At 39.9% G+C, this 23427-nt stretch overlaps 3 protein-coding genes across 5 annotated transcripts in view; all 3 read right to left on the bottom strand.

The window, feature by feature from the left end:
* LOC139163069 (zinc finger protein 774-like) overlaps positions 1–14169 on the bottom strand; it is a 23898-nt gene extending 9729 nt beyond the window's left edge. Inside the window, exons 1-2 of one of the 3 annotated variants that reach the window (XM_070744012.1) lie at positions 10952–11123; positions 3823–4078 (exon numbers count right to left, since the gene is read on the bottom strand). The gene's annotated coding sequence lies outside the window, so the exon portion shown is untranslated. Of the gene's footprint in view, positions 1–3822; positions 4079–10951; positions 11124–14104 lie in introns of those variants that run through there. The other 2 variants (XM_070744013.1, XM_070744014.1) reach the window with 2 other exon arrangements.
* LOC139163077 (zinc finger protein 850-like) overlaps positions 1–23427 on the bottom strand; it is a 249510-nt gene that overhangs the window by 150817 nt on the left and 75266 nt on the right. The gene's annotated exons all lie outside the window — the stretch shown is intronic.
* On the bottom strand, positions 1366–23427 carry LOC139163083 (zinc finger protein 84-like). Its single transcript, XM_070744025.1, has 3 exons — positions 23333–23427; positions 21302–22593; positions 1366–3001 (listed from the first exon to the last, which is right to left on the bottom strand). The coding sequence occupies exons 2-3, from the start codon at positions 22150–22152 to the stop codon at positions 2170–2172; spliced, it is 1683 nt and encodes a 560-aa protein (XP_070600126.1). The 5' UTR covers positions 22153–22593; positions 23333–23427; the 3' UTR covers positions 1366–2169.

Genomic DNA, 23427 nt, shown 5'->3' with positions numbered 1-23427 from the left:
GAAGCTCAAACTGCCCAAGGAGCTGCTGATACAGTTCTACAGAGGAATCACTGAGTCCAACATCTGCACCTCTATAACTGTCTGGTTTGGTGCTGCAACCCAACAGGACCGACACAGACTTCAGAGGATAATCAGAACTGCAGAAAAAACAATTGCTGCCAACCTGCCTTCCATTGAGGACCTGTATACTGCACGAGTCAAAAAGAGGGCGTGAAAATATTTACTGACTCCTCGCATCTTGGACATAAACTGTTTTAACTCCTACCCTCAAAACGTCGCTACAGAGCTCTGCACACCAAGACAACTAGACACAAGAACAGTTTTTCCCCGAACGCCATCACTCTACTAAATAAATAATTCCCTTAACAGTGTCAGACTTTTTACTAAATCTGCACTTCTATTCTATTTTTCTCATCATTCCTATCATCCTTTTCCTCCCACTTAGGACTGTATGACTGTAACTTTTTGCTTGTATCTTAAGATTTTTTATTAATATTGATTGTTTCTTCATTGCTTATTTGACCCCTATGACAGTCATTAAGTGTTGTACCACATAATTCTTCACAAATGTATCTTTTTCTTTCATGTACACTGAGAGCATATGCACCAAGACAAATTCCTTGTGTCCAATCACACTTGGCCAATAAAATTCTATTCTATTCTATTCTAATAACAATATGGACAGAGATAAAAAGGAAATTAATAAAATACCAAATTGGCTTTCAGTGATGGAAGCAATGATATATCCAAACATACTTGATAAAAATAAAATAAGGAATTATAAAGATATACTAGATGGAACTGGAAAACTGAAAAGTAGGGAAAAACTATGCATTCAAATTATAATTATAGATTGGTGGCCATACGCACAAATCCAGATACAAAATGGACATAAAAGAATATGGAATAAGTATGACACCAAGCACTTTAGACAAGATTTTGACTGGCTCTGAAAATAAAATAATCTCTAGACTTTATAGTTACTTATTACAATATGATGGAATGAATACATAATCAAAGCACTTATGGTAACATGGGCACAAAATATTGGGCATAACATTGATTTAGCAGATTGGGAACAGGTATGGAGATGTGTTATAAATGGTACTTGGCTCTGACCCAATTGGCGAAAATATATCCTAAATTTAATCCAAATTGTTGGCAATGTAAAAAAACTAATGGCACCTTCTTTCACATTGTTCCAAGACAAAACATTTTTTGAATATAATTCCCAAATGGTTACAGGAGATAACGCAAATAACAATAGAATTTACTCTGGAGTTGTTCTTAAGAGGAATCTTTATTTTTTTATTTTTAAAGTTTTTGATTTAAAACAAAACACATAAAAACAAACAAACATAGCAGAAAACCATATGCATCAGGGAATCTTTAAAAAAAGAATATAGTAAAGGCAAACATTTTTTTAATATCGCATATTGCAACTACAGCTAGGATTGCTTTTGCCCAATTTTGGAAAAATGCAGAGAATCCCGCTATATAGAGCGCTGGTGAGACCACATTTGGAATACTGTGTTCAGTTCTGGAGACCTCACCTACAAAAAGATATTGACAAAATTGAAAAGGCCAAAGACGGGCTACAAGAATGGTGGAAGGTCTTAAGCATAAAACATATCAGGAAAGACTTAATGAATTCAATCTGTATAGTCTGGAGGACAGAAGGAAAAGGGGGGACATGATCGAAACATTTAAATATGTCAAAGGGTTAAATAAGGTTCAGGAGGGAAGTGTTTTTAATAGGAAAGTGAACACAAGAACAAGGGGACACAATTTGAAGTTAGTTGGGGGAAAGATCAAAAGCAACACGAGAAAATATTATTTTACTGAAAGAGTAGTAGATCCTTGGAACAAACTTCCAGCAGACGTGGTTGGTAAATCCACAGTAACTGAATTTAAACATGCCTGGGATAAACATAGATCCATCCTAAGATAAAATACAAAAAATAGTATAAGGGCAGACTACATGAACCATGAGGTATTTTTTCCCCGTCAGCCTTCTATGTTTCTATGATATCCTCAATGAAAATCATGGTGGCTTAGGATCAATTTTTTGAATGTTCTAGTGGCCTAGACCGAGCCCTGACGTGAACCCTATTCAATGTCCCTGAAGGGACCTGAAAATAGCAGCCTACCGATGATTGCCATCCAACCTTACTGATCTTGAGAGGACGTATATTGTTTTTCTCCAGTATGAGTCCTTCTGTGTTTTAACAGGTTAGAACTCTCTCTGAAACTTTTCCCACAATCTGGACACTCATAAGGTTTCTCTCCTGTGTGAATCCTATTGTGTGTCACCAGGGAAGAACTCTGACTGAAGCTTTTCCCACAATCTGGACACTCATAAGGTTTCTCTCCTGTGTGAGTCCTCCTGTGTTTCACCAGGATGGAACTGCAACTGAACTTTTTCCCACAATCCGGACACACAAACGGTTTTTCTCCTGTGTGAGTCCTCTTGTGTATCGCCAAGGTGGAACTGTGACTGAACCTGTTCCCACAATCTGGACAAACAAATGGTTTTTCTCCTGTGTGAATCCTCTTGTGTTTCGCCAACTCAGAATGTCTATGGAAATCTTTCTCACAATCAGGACATTTATATGGTTTCTCTCCTGTGTGAGTCCTCTGGTGTTCCACCAGCTGTAAACTCCGACAAAAACCTTTCCCACAATCCGAACATTCATATGGTTTTTTTCCATTGTGAGTCCTCTGGTGCATCACCAGGTGCGAATTCTGACTGAAACTTTTCCCACAATCCGAACACTTATATGGTTTTTCTCCTGTGTGAGTCCTCTGGTGTTCCAACAGGTGGATATTTTGACAGAAACATTTCCCACAATACAGACACTCATATGGTTTTTCTCCTGTGTGAGTCCTTTGGTGTTTCACTAAATTAGATTTCTCGTTGAATCTTTTCCCACAATCCGGACATTCATGTGGTTTCTCTCCTGTGTGAGTCCTCTGGTGTGTCACCACGGTTGATTTATTACTGAATCTTTTCGTACAATACAGACATTCATATGGTTTCTCTCCACTGTGAGTCCTCTGGTGTATCACCAGGTCAGAATTCCGACTGAAACAATTCCCACAATCCAGACACACACATTTTTTTTCTCCCATGAGTGTCTTTTTGTGTATTGCCACATTGGTTTGCATGATGAATCTTTTATCACAATGGGAGTACTGGTAGAGTCTCTCTTTGGTATGGGTCCTTCCACAAATTATGAGACCTTTCTGAGTAAAGCATCTGTCACAACCACACCCCAAACATTTATATAGCTTTTCACAGACTGGTTCTTTAATAGGAAACTGAACACAAGAACAAGGGGACACAATCTGAAGTTAGTTGGGGGAAAGATCAAAAGCAACGTGAGAAAATATTATTTCACTGAAAGAGTAGTAGATCCTTGGAACAAACTTCCAGCAGACGTGGTTGGTAAATCCACAGTAACTGCATTTAAACATGCCTGGGATAAACATATATCCATCCTAAGATAAAATACAGGAAATAGTATAAGGGCAGACTAGATGGACCATGAGGTCTTTTTCTGCCGTCAGTCTTCTATGTTTCTATGTTTCTGGTTCGACTTATGTATCAATCAGATGTGATCTGCAACCTGTGTTTTTCCAAATACAGAGTCTGTGGGGATTTTGCAACACTGATATTCTTGGATATTTGAGGTCAACAATATTTCTGATCTCATACCTGGTGGTTCTTTGATTCAAACTACCCTTTCCTTCCACAAAGGCTTTCATTAATACCTGCCAGTTTTGGCTATCCACCAAATCTTTTTCTTCCCACTGACTTACATGTGCTCTTTACTGAGAAATTATCTTCCTTTATTTCTCATATAACGTTTCCTTGAATTCCAGGCACTCTCATTTTTTTCAAGCTGAATGTTTTGTTCTTGTAATTCTCTCCATTGTCTCTCATCAGCTGAAGAAGGAGAAAAGGTTTTACAATTTGCGGTGGAAGTAGAAGGTTTTGATTGATGGTTTATTTTAAATTTTAAAGCTGTTTCTCGTTCTCTATTGTCCACAGTGCTCTTCCTGGCGTTCTCTTTGTCTGTAAGATTCATATTAATGAGTTAGTTTCATTATTGTTTAAAAAAAAAGACTGCATGATGTTTGAAAGCAGCAGAAATATCCCATGTGTTATCAGGAGAAAATAAACATCAAAATTCTAATTTGATTTCTAACATTATGAATCAGTTGGCATGTAGCAGGTAGCATATCCAAATATCACCTCCTTTTGGTTTGAATAAATAACATATACAGTGTTCCCTCGATTTTCGCGGGTTCGAACTTCGCGAATAGCCTATACCATGGTTTTTCAAAAAATATTAATTAAAAAATACTTCACGGGTTTTTTTCTATACCACGGTTTTTCCCGCCCGATGACGTCATACGTCATCGCCAAACTAAATTTTTTTGCAAATAAACAAAAAATAATAATTTGTTAATAAATAATTATGTTTATAAATATCAGGATCACTAAGTGTCTTATTCAATGGTGAGTACCAGTAATAATGGTGGGTAAATGGTTGTTAAGGGAATGGGAAATGGTAATTTAGGGGTTTAAAGTGTTAAGGGAAGGCTTGTGATACTGTCCATAGCCAAAAATGGTGAATTTACTTCCGCATCTCTACTTCGTGTAAATTCAACTTTCGCGGGTGGTCTCGGAACGCATCCCCCGCGAAAATCGAGGGAACACTGTATAGTGAATTCAAAAAGTATTCAGATCCCCTTTACTTCTATCAGTTTTGTCACGCTGTTGACCTATTCCACAATTGTTAAAATTCATTTTTATCATAAATCTCTACTTAAAGTGAAAACAGAATTTTAGAAATGTCCGTCAATTTATTGAAAAGAAAAAAAACTGAAATATCGTGTTGACCTAATTATTCAGATGCTTCACTCAGTACTTTGTTGAAGTACAGTGTTCCCTCGATTTTCGCGGGGGATGCATTCCGAGACCGCCCGCGAAAGTCGAATTTCCGGGAAGTAGAGATACGGAAGTAAATATACTATTTTTGGCTATGAACAGTATCACAAGCCTTCCCTTAACACTTTAAACCCCTAAACTGCAATTTCTCATTCCCTTAGCAACCATTTAGATTATTACTCACCATGTTTATTTATTAAAGTTTATTTTTAAAAAAAATTATTAAAGGCGGACGAAAGTTTGGCGATGACGTATGACGTCATCGGGCAGGAAAAACTGTGGTATAGGGGGGGGGAAAGCAAAGTATTTTTTAATTAATATTTTTGAAAAACCGTGGTATAGACCTTTCGCGAAGTTCGAACCCGCGAAAATCGAGGGACCACTGTACTTTTGGCAGCAATTATGGCCTAAAGTTTATTTGGGTATGACATAAGAAGCTTTGCACAACTGGATTAGGGGATTTTCTGCCATTCCTCAAATTCAGTCAGGTTGGATGTCAGGTGTAGGTGGACAGCCATTTTCAGGTCACCCCAATACGGTTCACGTCAGGGCTTTTGCTAGGCCACTGCAGAATATTCATAGATTTGTCCCTAAGCTACTCATGTGTTGTCATGGCTCTTGCTAAAACCCAAAGATCATTTGTGGAGATAGGACAGAGTTCCAGAAGGACAAAAATCACCTCAGCCCTCCACCCATATTATTGCAGAGTAGCTAGGCAGAAGCTTCTCCTCAGTGGAAAACACATAAAATAATAATAATAATAATAATAATAATAATAATAATAATAAATAATTAATAATAATTAATAATAAATAATAATAAATAATAATAAATAATAATAATAATTAATAATAATAAATAATAATAATAATTAATAATAATAATAATAATTTATTAGATTTGTATGCCGCCCCTCTCCGAGAACTCGGAGCAGCTCACAACAATACAACATGTACAAATCCAATGTTAAAAAAACAATTTAAAACCCTTATTATAAAAAAAGAAAACAATCACACAACCTAACAGACCATACATAAAGCCACAATAGCTAGGGGTATATTAATTTCCCCATGGCTGGCGACAGGAGCTTTCAAAATACTTCAGAAGAAAAGGATTTAGGGGTAGTGATTTCTGACAGTCTCAAAATGGGTGAGCAGTGCAGTCAGGCGGTAGGGAAAGCAAGTAGGATGCTTGGCTGCATAGCTAGAGGTATAACAAGCAGGAAGAGGGAGATTGTGATCCCGCTATATAGAGTGCTGGTGAGACCACATTTGGAATACTGTGTTCAGTTCTGGAGACCTCACCTACAAAAAGATATTGACAAAATTGAACGGGTCCAAAGACGGGCTACAAGAATGGTGGAAGGTCTTAAGCATAAAACGTATCAGGAAAGACTTAATGAACTCAATCTGTATAGTCTGGAGGACAGAAGGAAAAGGGGGGACATGATCGAAACATTTAAATATGTTAAAGGGTTAAATAAGGTCCAGGAGGGAAGTGTTTTTAATAGGAAAGTGAACACAAGAACAAGGGGACACAATCTGAAGTTAGTTGGGGGAAAGATCAAAAGCAACATGAGAAAATATTATTTTACTGAAAGAGTAGTAGATCCTTGGAACAAACTTCCAGCAGACGTGGTAGATAAATCCACAGTAACTGAATTTAAACATGCCTGGGATAAACAAATATCCATCCTAAGATAAAATACAGAAAATAGTATAAGGGCAGACTAGATGGACCATGAGGTCTTTTTCTGCCGTCAGATTTCTATGTTTCTATGTTTCTAAAAGGCAAGGAAGGTGGGGGCAGTCCTAATCTCTGGGGGGAGTTGATTCCAGAGGGCCGGAGCGGCCACAGAGAAGGCTCTTCCCCTGGGTGCCGACAGATGACATTGTTTAGTCGACGGGCCCTGGAGAAGGCCAACTCTGTGGGACCTAATCGGTCGCTAGGATTCATGCGGCAGAAGGCGGTCCCAAAGGTATTCTGGTCTGATACCATGTAGGGATTTATAGGTCATAACCAATACTTTGAATTGTGACCGGAAACTGATCGGCAGCCAGTGCAAGCCGCAGAGTATTGATGAGACATGGGCATATCTGGGAAAGCCCATGATTGCTCTCGCATTCTGGACAATCTGAAGTTTCCGAACACTTTTCAAAGGTAGCCCCATGTAGAGAGCGTTGCAGTAATCGAACCTCGAGGTGATGAGGGCATGAGTGACTGTGAGCAGTGACTCCCTGTCCAAGTAGGGCCGCAACTGGTGCACCAGGCAAAATTGGGCAAACGCCCCCCTCGCCATAGCTGAAAACCCACTTGGAATTGGACCTGAAGGAACTCTGAGGAACAAGATTTTTTAGTCTGATGAAACCAAGATTGAACTCTTTTCTATGGTAAATGCTACATTTGGAGAAACCCAGGCACTTCTCATCACCTGCCCAATGTCATCCCAACAGTGAAGCAGAATGGGCCGAAGATTCACTTTCCAAGATGACAACAAGTTCACGGAGAGGAGCGGCATACAAATCTAAATAATAAATAAATAAATAATAATAAACAATCTGAAGTACACAGCCAAGACAACACAGGAGTGGCTTAGGGACAACTCTGGGAATTTAGAGTGGACTAGACCAAGCCCTGACTTGAACACTATTGAACGTCTTTGAAGGGATCTGAATATACAGTACTTTATTAATTTTTCCATAAAAAGACATACAAACTCACATAGAAACATAGAAGACTGACGGCAGAAAAAGCCCTCATGGTCCATCTAGTCTGCCCTTATACTATTTCCTGTATTTTATCTTAGGATGAATATATGTTTATCCCAGGCATGTTTAAATTCAGTTACTGTGGATTTACCAACCACGTCTGCTGGAAGTTTGTTCCAAGGATCTACTACTCTTTCAGTAAAATAATATTTCCTCACGTTGCTTTTGATCTTTCCCCCAACTAACTTCAGATTGTTTTCCCCTTGTTCTTGTGTTCACTTTCCTGTTAAAAACACTTCCCTCCTGGACCTTATTTAACCCTTTGACATATTTATATGTTTCGATCATGTCCCCCCTTTTCCTTCTGTCCTCCAGACTATACAGATTGAGTTCATTAATTCTTTCCTGATACGTTTTATGCTTAAGACCTTCCACCATTCTTGTAGCCCGTCTTTGGACCCGTTCAATTTTCTCAATATTTTTTTGTAGGTGAGGTCTCCAGAACTGAACACAAACATACAAACTCACAAACATTTAAAACACATAGTAGGGGTTACAATTACCCCTCTTTTCTTGAAGTCAATTGTTAATACAGAAAAAAGGATATACGTATTCTTAAGTCTTTAAATCAACATAATATTTTAAGTGAAAAGAAGAATTTTGTCTACATATTCTAATAAACAGATGGTTGAATTAATGAAAAAAAGAAAAACCAACAGCAACAACAACAACAAAGGATATCAATAACATTTGGATATATTCATGCAATTTTTGTAACCTTAATTTTATTTTTATCTATCCGTGTATAAACTTTATTCCAAATAACGACTGACCACCAATGGTCGCCATCCAACCTGACTGAGGTTGAGAGAACTTTATTTATTTATTTTTATTTATTTATTGGATTTGTATGCCGCCCCTCTCCGTAGACTCGGGGCGGCTAACACCAGTAACAAAAAAACCCAGCATGCAAATCCAATACTAAAACAGTTAAAAAACCCTTATTTGTAAAACCAAACACATACAAACGAACATACCATGCATAAATTGTAAAGGCCTAGGGGAAAAGAATATCTCAGTTCCCCCATGCCTGACGGCAGAGGTCGGTTTTAAGGAGCTTACGAAAGGCAAGGAGGGTGGGGGCAATTCTAATCTCCGGGGGGATTAAAAAAACATAAAAAGAACATTTTGTGAAAGGAAAGGCAGATCCCGGTTATTGGATATGAGGAATTCCATATGCTGTCTAGAAGAATATTATAACAAAACTCTGGAAATATTTGTCTGTATGTCTTCACAATTGCTGATCTTGAAATTAGCTTACGAAAGGCAAGGAGAATGGGGGCAATTCTAATCTCCGGGGGGAGTTGGTTCCAGAGGGCTGGGGCCGCCACAGAGAAGGCTTTTCCTCCGGGCCCCGCCAAACGACATTGTTTTGTTGACGGGACCTGGAGGAGACCCACTCTGTGGGACCTAAACGGTCACTGGGATTCGTGCGGCAGAAGGCGGTCTCGTAGATACTTGCCAAGGAAGAATGGCAGAAAATTCCCCAATCCAGGTGCACAAAGCTTATCGTCTCATAGCCAAAAAGTTTTGAGGGTGTAATCACCGCCAAAAGTACTTCCACAAAGTACTGAGTGAAGGATCTGAATACTTATGACAATGTGATACTTCAAGTTTTGTTATTTTTAATACATTTACAGACATTTCTAAAATTCTTTTTGAATTTTGTCATTATTGATGTAGACGAATGAGACAAAATGACTTTCAACAACCGTGGAATTGGTCAACAGCGTAACAAAAGTGATAGAAGTGAAGGGGGTCTGAGTACTTTCTGAATGCACTGAATATGTGTTCCTATTCGCTGAGAAATATATTCCCAAGAATCTACCTATGTAAACAATTATGTATATTTCAATCTGCAAAATGCCTCAGAGGTGTATTGATGCAAATTGTTTCATCTGATTTAAAAAAAAAGGGGGGGGACATTAACAGGTGAATTATGGTCAATAACTGGTGATCCGCAAGAAAATTCTGGTGGTCCGCAATGTACCCAGGGGGATGAGCTGGTCCAGGATGACCAGTGGGTCAGTCCTGTGACTAGAGTTGTATAATATGGGACTGGCCAGGCAGCTCATGGTGGGGCTGGAAATCTCTGCAGAGGGTGGTAAATGTGCAACTTTGCAGGTGGTGCAACATACAAGGGGTAGCACAGCTCTTATTTATTTTTATTTATTTATTTATTTTGTCCAATACACAATGAGAGTTTTAGTGGGTATATAGTGGGTATGGCTAGCTGATGAGGCCAAAATAAGGCCGAAATAAATCTATCCCTTAATTTTCAAATTCAGCAAAAAAACATGTGACACATACAGATAGAATTGTCAGCTATCAATAAAATTAACTGCCTTGGAAATGGCCCCTGGGCTGGGCCAAGAGGCAAATAAGGAGCTGTGATGTTCCTTCAATATACACCAGGGTGATTCGACATAAAAATATGTAACCCTTTCCTGGTGCAGAGCTGAAGGGATTGGATACTGTGGCCTAGAGGATAATTCTCTGCCTTACAAGGCAAAGGTTGCAGGTTCAAGTCCCAGTGAGGGTATGGCTAGCTGATGAGGCCAAAATAAGGCCGAAATAGATCTATCCTAGTCTTCCTTAATTTTCAAATTCAGCAAAAAAACATGTGACATATATATATATATACACATAGTAAAATACATGATGAAGGTTATAGAGGAGATACTCATAGTAAAATATATCTAAGAAAGAATAGAAAAGAAGATATAGTAATAGAACGTATCAATGAAAGAACAGAAGATAGGAGATAGGTTCCATCCTTCCGAGGTGGGTAAAATGAGGACCTGGATTGTGGGGGCAATATGCTATTGCTAACATGTTGTAAGCCACCCTGACTTTTAGGAGAAGGGTGGCATAAAAATCGAATAAATAAATAAAAATAGGAGAGCAATAGGACAGGGGACGGAAGGCAATCTAGTGCACTTGTACTCGCCCCTTACTGACCTCTTAGGAATCTGGATAGGTCAACCGTGGATAATCCAAGGGTAAAGTGTTGGTGGTTTGGGGATGACACTATGGAGTCCAGTAATGAGTTCCACGCTTCAACAAGCTCTGGTTGGCCAGAACAAGGTAATGTTGGCGCAGTGATATAGGTGTGCCAAAGAAATGTGTGGCAGCAAAGTGCAGGTCTTTTATCCCGCTGTTATGGCTCCCTTTGACCGAACCTATTAGTGGCTGACCCGGCCCTCCCTTTCCAGTCACTCCTCACCTGGCAGGAAATAGACTCTTGCTACATATTCCAGAGTGGGAGCAAAGGGATCCTATACTTGTTTCATCTCTTACTGGGTCTTGTGGGCACTTCTTCCAGCCCCCTTTGGTGCTCTGCGTACCCCAGTTGTTCAGGGAGACACGTGACTTCCTCTGCACCCTGAGACACTGGCCCGGCTGTGAGAGAGAGGGAGAGGACACAAAAATGAGAGAGACCTGGAAGGAGGAATGAAAGAGAAGGAAAAGAGAAAGAAAGAAGTGGAGAGAAAGAAAGAAAAGAGAAAGAGAGGGAGGGAAAGAGAGAAGTGGAGAGGAAGGAAGGAAGGAAAGGAAGGAAAGGAAGGAAGGAAGGAAGGAAGGAGGAAGAATGAAGGGAAGGAGGAAGGAAGGACTTTTGTGGGGGGGGGATTTTTTTTTCTTTCAACATACATTCAAACAATACAGTGTGCCATCTAATTTTCCATGAATAAAATGTGGTATTTTGTTAGTAACTAATATCAATCATCAAAAAAGTTGCAAATTTTTAAAAAAACTTTTGTCATCCAGTTACATATACAGTATTTTATTTTAATTAAATTCCCTCCTTAAAGTTCCTTCAAAAAGTACACCAATTATATTTCTAACTTATTAACCATTATGCCAAAGTGCTTCCTTCCTTTCTTTATACATTTTTCTATAAACCAAGAAAACCTTGTATAGCCAATCAGATGTTAACAAAAGTAAATTAAAAACAAAACATAAACATATATGAATTACAAACTTCTTCCCCCCTCTAAATCGTATATTTACCTAGTCCCAAATTTAAAAATTATTTCAGCCCATCTAACATTTAGGCAATTAATACTTATCTACATTTCTTACTTAATTATTAATCTTAAATTTCAGCCAATTTGAAAAAAGAAAAAAGGGGGGTTTCTAAATATTCTCTATTTTCAATCAATCAAAAATCATTAACATTATTACTCTCCCCAATAATTCTAAACTCAATTCTAAATTCAATTCCATTAATGCAGTAATCCAAATCAGTATCACCTACTACATATCTTATTATAATCAATACTTCTTTTTAAATGTTTTTTTATTGTTTTCAAATTAAAAGACAAAACATTTCAAACAAACATAAAAAGACCAAACAATACACATAACATAAAAAGGAGCTACAGTCGCTCCGCTCAAAATAGAAGTCTTCTTGATTCAAAAAAGGAAAAAAACTTATAGTTTAGAACAATTCAGAGAAATATACACATCTGTATATTCTAACTTTATTAAAACAGATCAGTAATTCCTAAATTCATATATCTAAATAGAAATAATAATTAAAGTAAAAAATATAGCAAACAAAACAATACTCCAAGCTTAATCAACCATTCTCAAACTCCAATTTCTTTAATCTGAGCAGAACATTGAACCAAACCCTTTTTTTTAAAATCCCCTTTTAATCCCCTTTTCCATTTTATTCTTTCTATTCTTCCTTCTAGGAAGGAAGGACTTTGTTGGAAAAATTAAGGGCTTATTGGATCAAACTTTGGACACTTGACAACTGGTCCGTAGTTATGATGGTGGCCATATCCCAGGGTTATGTGAACATCTTTTGGGATCTTCTGACAAGCAACTGCAGGGATTCACTTAACGACTGTTACAAGAAAGGTAGTAAAGTGAGGCAGAACTCACTTAATAACTGTCTTACTCAGGAGATAGAAACATTGGCCTCCATTGGGGTCAGAACAGAAGTCGAGGATTATCTGTCTGACCAGTGCACTCGGGGCGGCTCACAACAATAAAAAAACAATATTATAGCGAAACAAATCTAATATTAAAAGAAGCATATAAAACCCTATCATATTAAAAAGCAAACAGCACATACATACCAAACATAAATATAAAAAATATAACAAAGCCTGGGGGAAAAGGTGTCTCAACTCCCCCATGCCTGGCGGTATAGATGGGTTTTGAGTAATTTACAGAAGACAAGAAGGGTGGGGGCAGTTCTAATCTCTGGGGGGAGTTGATTCCAGAGGGCCGGGGCCGCCACAGAGAAGGCTCTTCCCCTGGGGCCCGCGAAACGACATTCTTTAGTCGACGGGACCCGGAGAAGGCCAACTCTGTGGGACCTTATTGGTTGCTGGGATTCGTGCGGTAGCAGGCAGTTCCGAAATCTCTTGGGATGGAGAGCAGATCATGCTTCTCCCCGAGGGATCGAGGTGCGTCCAGCACCAACAGAAGCCGAAGAAGCAGACACAAGACTCAGAGAGCACCAGAGAATCAGAATGGGCGAGACAGGGAAAGAGAGAAAAAGATTATGGAGAAGGAGAGATGAGAGAGAGAGACTGGGACAGACAAAGAGAGATGAGAAAGAGAGGGGGGGGAGACAGAGAGAGGGACAGACAGATGAGACAGAGATAAAGGGACAAAGAAAAAGAAAGAGACGAGAGCCAGGGAGATAAAGGGACAGAGAAAGAGTTGAGAGAAATAGATTAGTCAGAAAGAGGCACACAAACAGAGGGAAGGTAAACTACTGAGACAGAGAAGAGGGCAGAAAGTGAGAAAGAAACTGTGTGTGTGTGTGTGTGAGAGAGAGTGTGTATGTTGGATTCATATTAGTGGTCCAGGGGATTAAAAATTATGAATTTAGTGGTCCCTGGGGTCGAAAAGGCTGGTGACCCCTGATTGAAAGCATCTGTTTAGCCCAGGGGTAGACAAAGTTGGCTTTCTATGATTTGTGGACTTCAACTCCCAGAATTCTTAAGCCAATCTTGCTAGCTCAGGAATTCTGGGAGTTGAAGTCCACAAGTCATAGAAGAGCCAACTTTGCCTCCCTCTGGTTTAGCCTATGAAACTCCTGGCTTGCCAGGAAATGTCAAAGAATGAAGCGTCCCGTGAAGGGTGAGGGAGGTGGGTGGTTAAGAAATAGAAAAAGAAATATGAAGGTTTCTTTTTTAAAAATCCCAAATCTCCCAGCAGAAAAATCACTTAAATTAAACCATGCAGTAAAAGGATAGCAACATTTGGGGAAAGTATATGCAGCAGCAGCCGAAAGTATATGCAGCAACAGCCGACATGTTTCAGCCTTGTCCCTTCGCTGCTTCGAGGCCACGGACGAACCCAAAAAGCCCGACTTGCTCCCGGCTTCTCCTCCCACCTGCCCTCCACTCACCTCCCGGGAGCCGCTTCCACCCTTCAAGCAGCACAAAAGGCTCCGCCGACACCATTAACTTCTCGTGGGTGAGCCGGAAGAGGAAGTCCCTCTGATCTCCTTTCCTCCACATCCTCTCTAGCAAGCTAATACTCTATCATTTCAATTCGTTCTAACGCTTCCTCTCTCCTCCGGTATGTCAGGAGTAGCGATTCTGCTGCTTTATTCTATTCATTGCTTTCTGAGAGCGAGTGTTGCTTCTTTCTACAGCGCCATCTAGCGATATAAGGTTGAAAACCACCTCTTATCCTAAAGCGTTTGCGAGAGCTTTTCATTAATTCCGTCCTTCCTTCTGTACCACCAAGTCGTATTCGACTCCCAGACTACAGGAATAACTTTCTTCCATGACAATCTACCTATACGTGCACATGCGTGCCTCCAGTCCCCGTCCTTACTATTTCTTTATTTTTACTTGTTGCATATATGATGAGCCGAGGTGGTGCAGAAGAGAAGGATTTAGGGGTAGTGATTTCTCAAAATGGGTGAACAGTGCAGTCAGGCGGTAGGGAAAGCAAGTAGGATGCTTGGCTGCATAGCTAAAGGTATAACAAGCAGGAAAAGGGAGATTATGATCCCGCTATATAGAGTGCTGGTGAGACCACATTTGGAATACTGTGTTCAGTTCTGGAGACCTCTCCTACAAAAAGATATTGACAAAATTGAACGGGTCCAAAGACGGGCTACAAAAATGGTGGAAGGTCTTAAGCATAAAACGTATCAGGAAAGACTTAATGAACTCAATCTGTATAGTCTGGAGGACAGAAGGAAAGGGGGGGGACATGATCGAAACATTTAAATATGTTAAAGGGTTAAATAAGGTCCAGGAGGGAAGTGTTTTTAATAGGAAAGTGAACACAAGAACAAGGGGACACAATCTGAAGTTAGTTGGGGGAATATCAAAAGCTACATGAGAAAATATTATTTCACTGAAAGAGTAGTAGATCCTTGGAACAAACTTCCAGCAGACGTGGTTGATAAATCCACAGTAACTGAATTTAAACATGCCTGGGATAAACATATATCCATCCTAAGATAAAATACAAAAATAGTATAAGGGCAGACTAGATGGATCATGAGGTCTTTTTCTGCCGTCAGTCTTCTATGTTTCTATGGGTAGAGTGCAGTACTGCAGGCCATTAAAGCTGACTGTTAGATTTGCAGGTCAGAAGTTCAAATCTCATAACCCCTTCAGAGGTGGGTAAAATGAGAACCCGAATTGTGTGGGGGCAATATACTGGCTCTGTTAAAAAGTGCTATAGCTAACAAGAGGGGTGTCGCAGCAGATAGAGTGCAGTACTGCAGACCACTGAAGCTGACTGTAGATCTATAGGTCAGCGGTTCAAATCTCATCACGGAGATTTGAACCATCTCATCCATCCTTCCAAGGTGGGTAAAATGAGGACCCGGATTGTGGGGGCAATATGCCGGCTCTGTTAAAAAGTGCAATTGCTAACATGTTGTAAGCCGCCCTGAGTCTAAGGAGAAGGGCAGCGTAAAAATTGAATAAATAAATAAATAAATAAATATGAATATTATTACTTCTAATGCTGTTCTTTTTTCTTTCAAGTTTTAGACTTTCACCAGTATCATGTATTTAAATATTATTGACAAAATAAATAAAATATACTTTTTTTTCAGGTCTCCCAAGAGTTCACACGCTGTCCCTCTTTCTCTAACTAGACTATCCACTGTTGACCTCACCCGATTCCTAAGGGGTCAATAATGGTAGTGCACAGGGGTGGGCAGCAGGCACGACGGGGTAGAACACAGTTCCACCAGTGGAAATGAAGCTGTGTGCCCAGCTGAAGCTGATTATCCCCACTCCCAACCTCCTCCTCCTCCTCGGAAAGCGGCAGGGAGACCAGCACCGGCAGGAGTTGCAGGGGTCCCATTTCCTCCCCCCTCTTTTCTCAACAGCTGATCGGCACCCATTCGCCTAGCTACCCAGCCTAAGGCAGGGGGCAACCCAGGAAGGAGAGCGCAGGAAACGCAAAGCAAATTGTCACTCCAGAGAGCAACACCGGTGAGGTTGTAAGTCAAGGACTTAACAGTTCACATGAGTGATGATGATCGTTCGAGCCACTCCCACCTGGTCACATAGCCGGCAAGCCACTCCTACCCAGTCACATGACCATCAAGCCACACCCACAAAATAAGCCACACCCAGTGTGGCAGTAAAATTTTTGGCTGCCCATTATTTATTTATTTTATTTATTTATTTATTGTTAGAGTTGAAATGGACCATGCAGGTCATCAAGTCCAACCCCCCTGCCTGAGCAGGCATCTTAAAGCACCCCAGCCAAATGGCAGTCCAATCTCCTCTTGAAAGTGTCCAGAGTTGGGGAGTTGTTATTATGTATTGTTTTTATCTTGTTGTGAGCCGCCCCGAGTTTTCGGAGAGGGGCGGCATATAAATCCAATAAATCTAATCTAAATCTCCGCAGGCAGGTTGTTCCACTGGTTGATCGCTCTGACTGTCAGGAAGTTCTTCCTTACTTCTAGGTTGAATCTCTCCTTGGTCAGCTTCCAGCCATTTTTCCTCGTCCGGCCCTCTGGTGCTCTGGAGAATAGAGTGGCCCCCTCCTCTCTGTGGCAACCCCTCATATACCTGTTGTTCTGCCGGGCTCTATGGTATGAGTCTCCCAAAAATTCAAGGGTAAAAATTTCAGGCACACACACACCTGAAAGTTCAAAAACAATGTTCTTTATCACAAAATTTTAAAAAAAACCAAAGCACCCTTTTTGTATTGCAAAGAACACTCGTCCCAAAACAACCTTGTAGGATGTACAATCCCCTTAATCAGTCCTTAAGTACTTAGCTAGCAGCTGTGAAGAAACGTCACAGCCCTCTTTCTTCCACGAAGTGAGACACACACACTTTGCTCTGCTTTGGTTTCAAAGTCATCAAAAATCAACAATCAAAGTCCGGGAACAACAAGGCAGGGTCCTGAAGAAACAACGATCAGATAATCTTCCACAACGGCCAAGCCAGCACGCTGCTATTTATATCAGCAGCTCTAATTACTGGAGCCCCACCCAAACACAGGTGGCCTCTCTTATCTCCTGTAATATTTCTTCAAATGGTCTCTTTGATGCATAATTCTGCGCATGCGTGGGTCTAACACTTCCTCATCCGAATCGACCGAAGATAATGGAGATTGGCTTCCTGGGCTGTGTGCCAAGCCCCCCTCTTCCAAGTCACCTCCACCTTCTTCTTCGTCCGAGGAAACTGCACTACCTGACTCTGTCGGCAATAAAACAGGTCTATGACATGTTGATGTTTCCCCTGCATCCACCTCCACATTCCTTGGGACAGGAGCTGGGCCAGAGCCAACCACAACACCTGTATACAGCATGTCCCCTCTGGCCCTCCTTTTCTCTAGGGCTATCCATGCCCAGTTCCGGCAATGTCTCTTCGTAAGTTTTGGTTTCAAGTCCCCTAATCATTTTGGTAGCTCTTTTCTGCACCTTCTCCAATGCACCGCATGCCTACCCTCCCTGTTCTAATGTTTCTCTATTATTAGTACCAATATCATGTATATAAACATTGTTATATCGTTGTATACTACCAATACGTAGTTGACAAAATATATTTTTTTTAAAGGAAAACGTTTGGGGAGGGGGGGTTTTCAATGACCGATAATAGCCAACCTGAAAGTGCTCCTCCTTTGGGGGCTGATGAAGATTGTTCATAGAAACATAGAAGACTGACGGCAGAAAAAGACCTCATGGTCCATCTAGTCTGCCCTTATACTATTTCCTGTATTTTATCTTAGGATGGATATATGTTTATCCCAGGCATTTTTAAACTCAGCTACTGTGGATTTACCAACCATGTCTGCTGGGAGTTTGTTCCAAGGATCTACTACTCTTTCAGTGAAATAATATTTTCTCACGTTGCTTTTGATCTTTCCCCCAACTAACTTCAGATTGTGTCCCCTTGTTCTTGTGTTCACTTTCCTATTAAAAACACTTCCATCCTGAACCTTATTTAACCCTTTGACATATTTAAATGTTTCGATCATGTCCCCCCCTTTTCCTTCTGTCCTCCAGACTATACAGATTGAGTTCATGAAGTCTTTCCTGATACGTTTTATGCTTAAGGCCTTCCACCATTCTTGTAGCCCGTCTTTGGACCCGTTCAATTTTGTCAATATCTTTTTGTAGGTGAGGTCTCCAGAACTGAACACAGTATTCCAAATGTGGTTCCACCCAGTTTTTAGTTTGGGGTGGGGCAGGGGCAGGAGAACCCCTTTAAACCTGCCTTAGCAAATGGCTGAAGCTGTGATAGTTCAGCTGTTGAATGGAAGGCGCTAGCGCTAGTCTGTCCTTTGGGGTCACTGTCCCTGCAACTGAGCCAGGGGTTTATTTTACATGAAATAAACCAAGGAAAACCATCCCTGGTAAGAATACAATACACCATCAGGCAGGGTCAAAAGCACCTCCCTTGTGGATCAATGAAGACTATTCTATCCAGTTCTTTATCTTGGGGGCGCAGGATAAATCCACAAAACTATCTTTGCAACAGGAGGGGGACGCAGTGGGGTAGGGAAAATGGAGCTCCACCCCAGAACACCCAATTTGCACTGAAAGATGTTGAAAGAAAATGCATAAGCCACGCCCACAGCGTGGTAGTAAACATTTTGGTAGCCCTTCACTAAGTCTAACCCTACTTAGCTTCACAAGATTATCCAGGGGCTGCATCATAAAAGCTGATTAGATTTAGATTAGATTAGATTTATTGGATTTATATGCCGCCCCTCTCCACAAACTCGGGGCGGCTCACAACAATAATTAAAAAAAACCAGTACATAATAACAAATTCAATGCCCAATAAAGGTCTTCTTGAGACTTCCTGCCGTGACCTGGTGCTGTAATGGCTGGAACCACTACAGCTGATTTCTTTATATATAGGACTATGTCTTAACATAAATTTGTGTATTAACATTAGGATTAGTAATAGTGACCTGACTAGAAGCCAGAATAGAGGTAGAAATAAGAATTAGGGGGCATATTAGTAGTTATAATTTTTATATAAATTTATACAAATTGACTATAAGTAATATAGTTATGCCCATGTTACACCAACACTCCGCAGTCTGCATTGGTTGCCGATCAGTTTCCGGTCACAATTCAAAGTGTTGGTTATGACCTATAAAGCCCTTCATGTCACCGGACCAGATTATCTCAGGGACCGCCTTCTGCTGCACGAATCCCAGCAACCAGATAGGTCCCACAGAGTGGATCTTCTCCGGGTCCCGTCAACTAAACAATGTCGCTTGGCAGGACCCAGGGGAAGAGCCTTCTCTGTGGTGGCCCCGGCCCTCTGGAACCAACTCCCCCCAGAGATTAGAATTGCCCCCATTCTCCTTGCCTTTCGTAAGCTAATTTCAAGATCAGCAATTGTGAAGACATACAGACAAATGTTTCCAGAGTTTTGTTATAATATTCTTCTAGACAGCATATGGAATTCCTCATATCCAATAACCGGGATCTGCCTTTCCTTTCACAAAATGTTCTTTTTATGTTTTTTTAAATCCTTAGCCTTTATAAAGTATTCTCTTCAAATTTTCTTTTCCCAGTCACTTATATAGCCACCAAATATGTTATAACAAAGATCTTAAAATTAATAACGAGTTGGAAGGGACCTTGGAGGTCTTCTAGTCTAACCCCCTGATTGGACAGGAGACCCTACACTACTTCAGACAAATGGTTATCCAACATCTTCTTAAAAACTTCCAGTGTTGGAGCATTCACAACTCAACACTAGAAGTTTTCAAGAAGATGTTAGTTCCTCAGGACAGGGATAAGAAGACAGGGCTGCTGTACATCAGGTGAATTGAAACCAGGTTTTTGCTTTTATGCATTTGGTTTTAATACATACTTAAAGTTAATTATTGACCAATTATAAAACCAATCAAAAATTCTCAATATAAATTTAAATTAAGATATACACAATAGAAATTCTGACCAAAATCAATACAATCTCTGTCTGAGTTCAATTCACTCGAAAACTACTAACCACTTACTAATATCATAACTCACAAATATCTCTTACTCATAAAACTAACAAATATAACCAAACTAAGTCGTCACAATACATGTTCTTGCTAGTCTGCAGGTATTACCCTCCCTCCTTTTTTCTTCTTTTTTTTCTTTTTCTCTTTCTTCTCTTTCCTATCTCACTTCTAAACTACCTTTCTTTTCTACGTTACTTCTAAACTACTAAATTCTATAGATATAAGACTATCTAAATACGAATATTGAATACAAAATAATTATCTATAGACAAATGTTTGAAATGAATATACAACAATATATATAAGCTACTGTATAAAAATATTGTTTACCTCATCCCCCTCCTATTTCTCTTTTTGTACTCCCATCCCCCCTTCCCATTTTTAATAAATTAATAAAGTATATATTTTTAAAAAAGTTGATTATTGATTGGGAGCCAGACATAGATTGTTATAACATGGGTGGTTATTTCAATGTTTTAAATAAATCAGAGAAGAAGAAATGAATGAATGAATGAATGAATGAAACAGAGGCTACCCATGCTACCCATCTGCAATATGTTTGATGCAAATGAAGGTCTATATATTTGTTTATCAAATTTATAGGCTGCTAATCATGAGGAGGTTGATTTATACAATTTAACTCCTTTTATACAATTTTACTCCTCACAAGAAGAAAGATTACAAGTTTTGAGAAAGAATAACACTAGAAATGAACACAATTAGTAATGTTTGGAGGCCTCGTTAACTTATATGTAGAAATAACTAAAGGCAACAAACATACCTAATAGAGAAACAAGCTCATATTCTCTTCCCATCAACGGCAGTTCTCCTGGGCTCAGTGAAAGGGAATGACCGCACTGGGCCAGAGAAAGGAAACTCAGATCTCTCTCATGTTTAATAATAAAACATGCTTCACTAAAAAGAATCACACAAGAAACTAAATTATCAATTTCTCAGCTGGACTTTAAGGAAGAGTAATTCAAGAGTAAAGTAATTCAAAATTACTCTAAACAGATCAATTTTTTCCTCATTTTCTTCTGACATTAAGGAGGAATTTTGGGCAAAACATTGTCCACAGTCTGGGCATTTGAATGGTTACTCTCCTATGTGTAACCTTACATGATTTATAAGCTTATACTTATAACTGAAATCTTTCCCACAATCTGGGCACTCATACGGTTTTTCTCCTGTGTGAATCCTCTTGTGTGTCACCAGGCTGGAACTGTGACTGAATCTTTTCCCACAATCCAAACATTCATATGGTTTTTCTCCTGTGTGAATCCTCTTGTGTATCACCAGGCTAGAATTCTGACTGAACCTTTTCCCACAATCCAGACACTCATATGGTTTTTCCCCTGTGTGAGTCTTCTTGTGTTTTACCAACTTGGAATTTTCCTTGAAACTTTTCCCACAATCCAGACACACATATGGTTTCTCACCCGTGTGAGTCCTCTGGTGTATCACCAGCTTGGAATTTCGCTTGAAACTTTTCCCACAATCTGGACACTGATATGGTTTTTCTCCTGTGTGAGTCCTCTGGTGCTCCACAAGGCTGGAATATCGACTGAAACTTTTCCCACATTCAGGGCACTCATACGGTTTTTCTCCTGTGTGAATCCTCAGGTGTACCACCAGGTCAGAATTGCAAGTAAAACCTTTCCCACAGTCTGAACAATAGTGTTTCTCTCCTGTGTGCATCGTCTGGTGTTTCACCAGGTGGGATTTGTGATTGAAACTTTTCCCACAATCCAGACACTCATATGGTTTTTCTCCTGTGTGAATCCTCTGGTGTACCAACAGGTTATAATTCTGACTGAAACTTTTCCCACAATACAGACATTCAAATGGTTTCTCTCCTGTGTGAGTCCTATGATGTTTCACCAGTTCTGAATTTTGACTAAACCTTTTCCCACAATCCAGACACTCATAATGTTTCTCTCCTGTGGGAGTTCGCTTGTGTATTGTCACTGGAGACACCTGACTAAACATTTTGTGATAATATCATCTCATATGATTTATCTCTCTGGAGTGTAACCTGCTCAGAATTCCAAGTAAAATGTTTCACACAATCCAGACTTTCAAAGAGGTTTTTTCCACTGTCAGTTTCTTTGTGCCTCACCAAATTCGTTTACATGCTAAATCTTTTGTCACATTGGGAGCCCTGGTAGAGCTGTTCCACCTGAATTGTCTGTTCCATGAATCATTGGAATCTTGTTCTGAGTATTGCTTTTGCCACAGAAAAGAGAAGAAGGGGAAATGTTTTCACACTTTATAGAGGAAGTGGAAGATTTTGATTGATGGTTTGTTTTGCATTTTGACAATGCTTCTCATTCTCTGGTTGTCCAGAGAGCTCCTCTTGGCATCCACTTTGTCTGTAAGATTCCTATTAATTGATTAGTTTCATAATTGTTCAAAAAATGGGTGCAGATCCTGGGAAAACAGCAAAAAAATTCCACATATTACTATGAAAAAGGAAAGATATCAAAATGCTAGTTTAACCCATAAATTTTATCATGATTCATTAGGAACATAGCTGACTAGAAAACCCCAAGTTGAAAAATCCACTCATATTTCACATCATAAACCTCTCTTGTTGGCTTGGGTTAATCAGAAATTATTATAATTGCCAACTGTTGTTATAAAACAATACCTGAAAATACCAAATTTTATATAGATACACGCATATGTACAGATACAAACCTATAAATATATGAATATGTTTTTTTTAATCGTTCTTTAAAAAAGTTTCAGAAGTGGATTTACTTAATTTGTTTAATCCAATTTTGGAAAGGTGGGGACAGTAACAGGCGAAATGCGCCCAAGTTCTATGCAAGTTTGAAAGCATCCGTTTTGCCCATGAAACTCCTCGCTTGCCAGGAAAGCAATAGGTCAATAACATCACAAGGCATAAAGTGTCACGCGAAGCCCGAGGGGGATAAGACATGATGGGGGCAGGAATACTTTTTAAATGTCCCAAATCTCCCAGTGGTAAAAATCATAGGCAGCAATTTTAAATGGTGCAGCCCGAGGTATAAAATTGAGGGAGCGAAATAAGATGCAGCAGGAACGCGTATGTTTCATTCTTTTCCTTTCGCTGCTTCCCCGCCGCGGAGGAAGCCAAAGGGCCCGACTTGCTCCCGGTTTCTCCTCCGACCTGCCTTCCACTCACCTCCCTGGCGCCGCTCCGACCCTTCAGACAGCACAAGGGGCTCCTCCGACATCTTTATCTTTCCGCCGGAAGTTCCTCTGTCCCTCACCTCGATT

The sequence above is a fragment of the Erythrolamprus reginae genome, chromosome 2 (assembly GCF_031021105.1).
Source record: "Erythrolamprus reginae isolate rEryReg1 chromosome 2, rEryReg1.hap1, whole genome shotgun sequence".
Classification (NCBI taxonomy): Eukaryota; Metazoa; Chordata; class Lepidosauria; order Squamata; family Dipsadidae; genus Erythrolamprus; species Erythrolamprus reginae.
This window is presented reverse-complemented; position numbering and strand designations above follow the sequence as displayed.

What these genes read in the sequence shown, in the direction of transcription:
- LOC139163083 (XM_070744025.1), bottom strand. Translation starts at nt 22,152, where the DNA reads ATGTTTAGTCAGGTGTCTCCAGTGACAATACACAAGCGAACTCCCACA. An exon ending in GGGAAAGATTTCAGTTATAA is followed by an intron (nt 3,002 to 21,301) that starts GTATAAGCTTAT and finishes GAAAAGATTCAG; the next exon opens with TAATAAATCAACCGTGGTGA.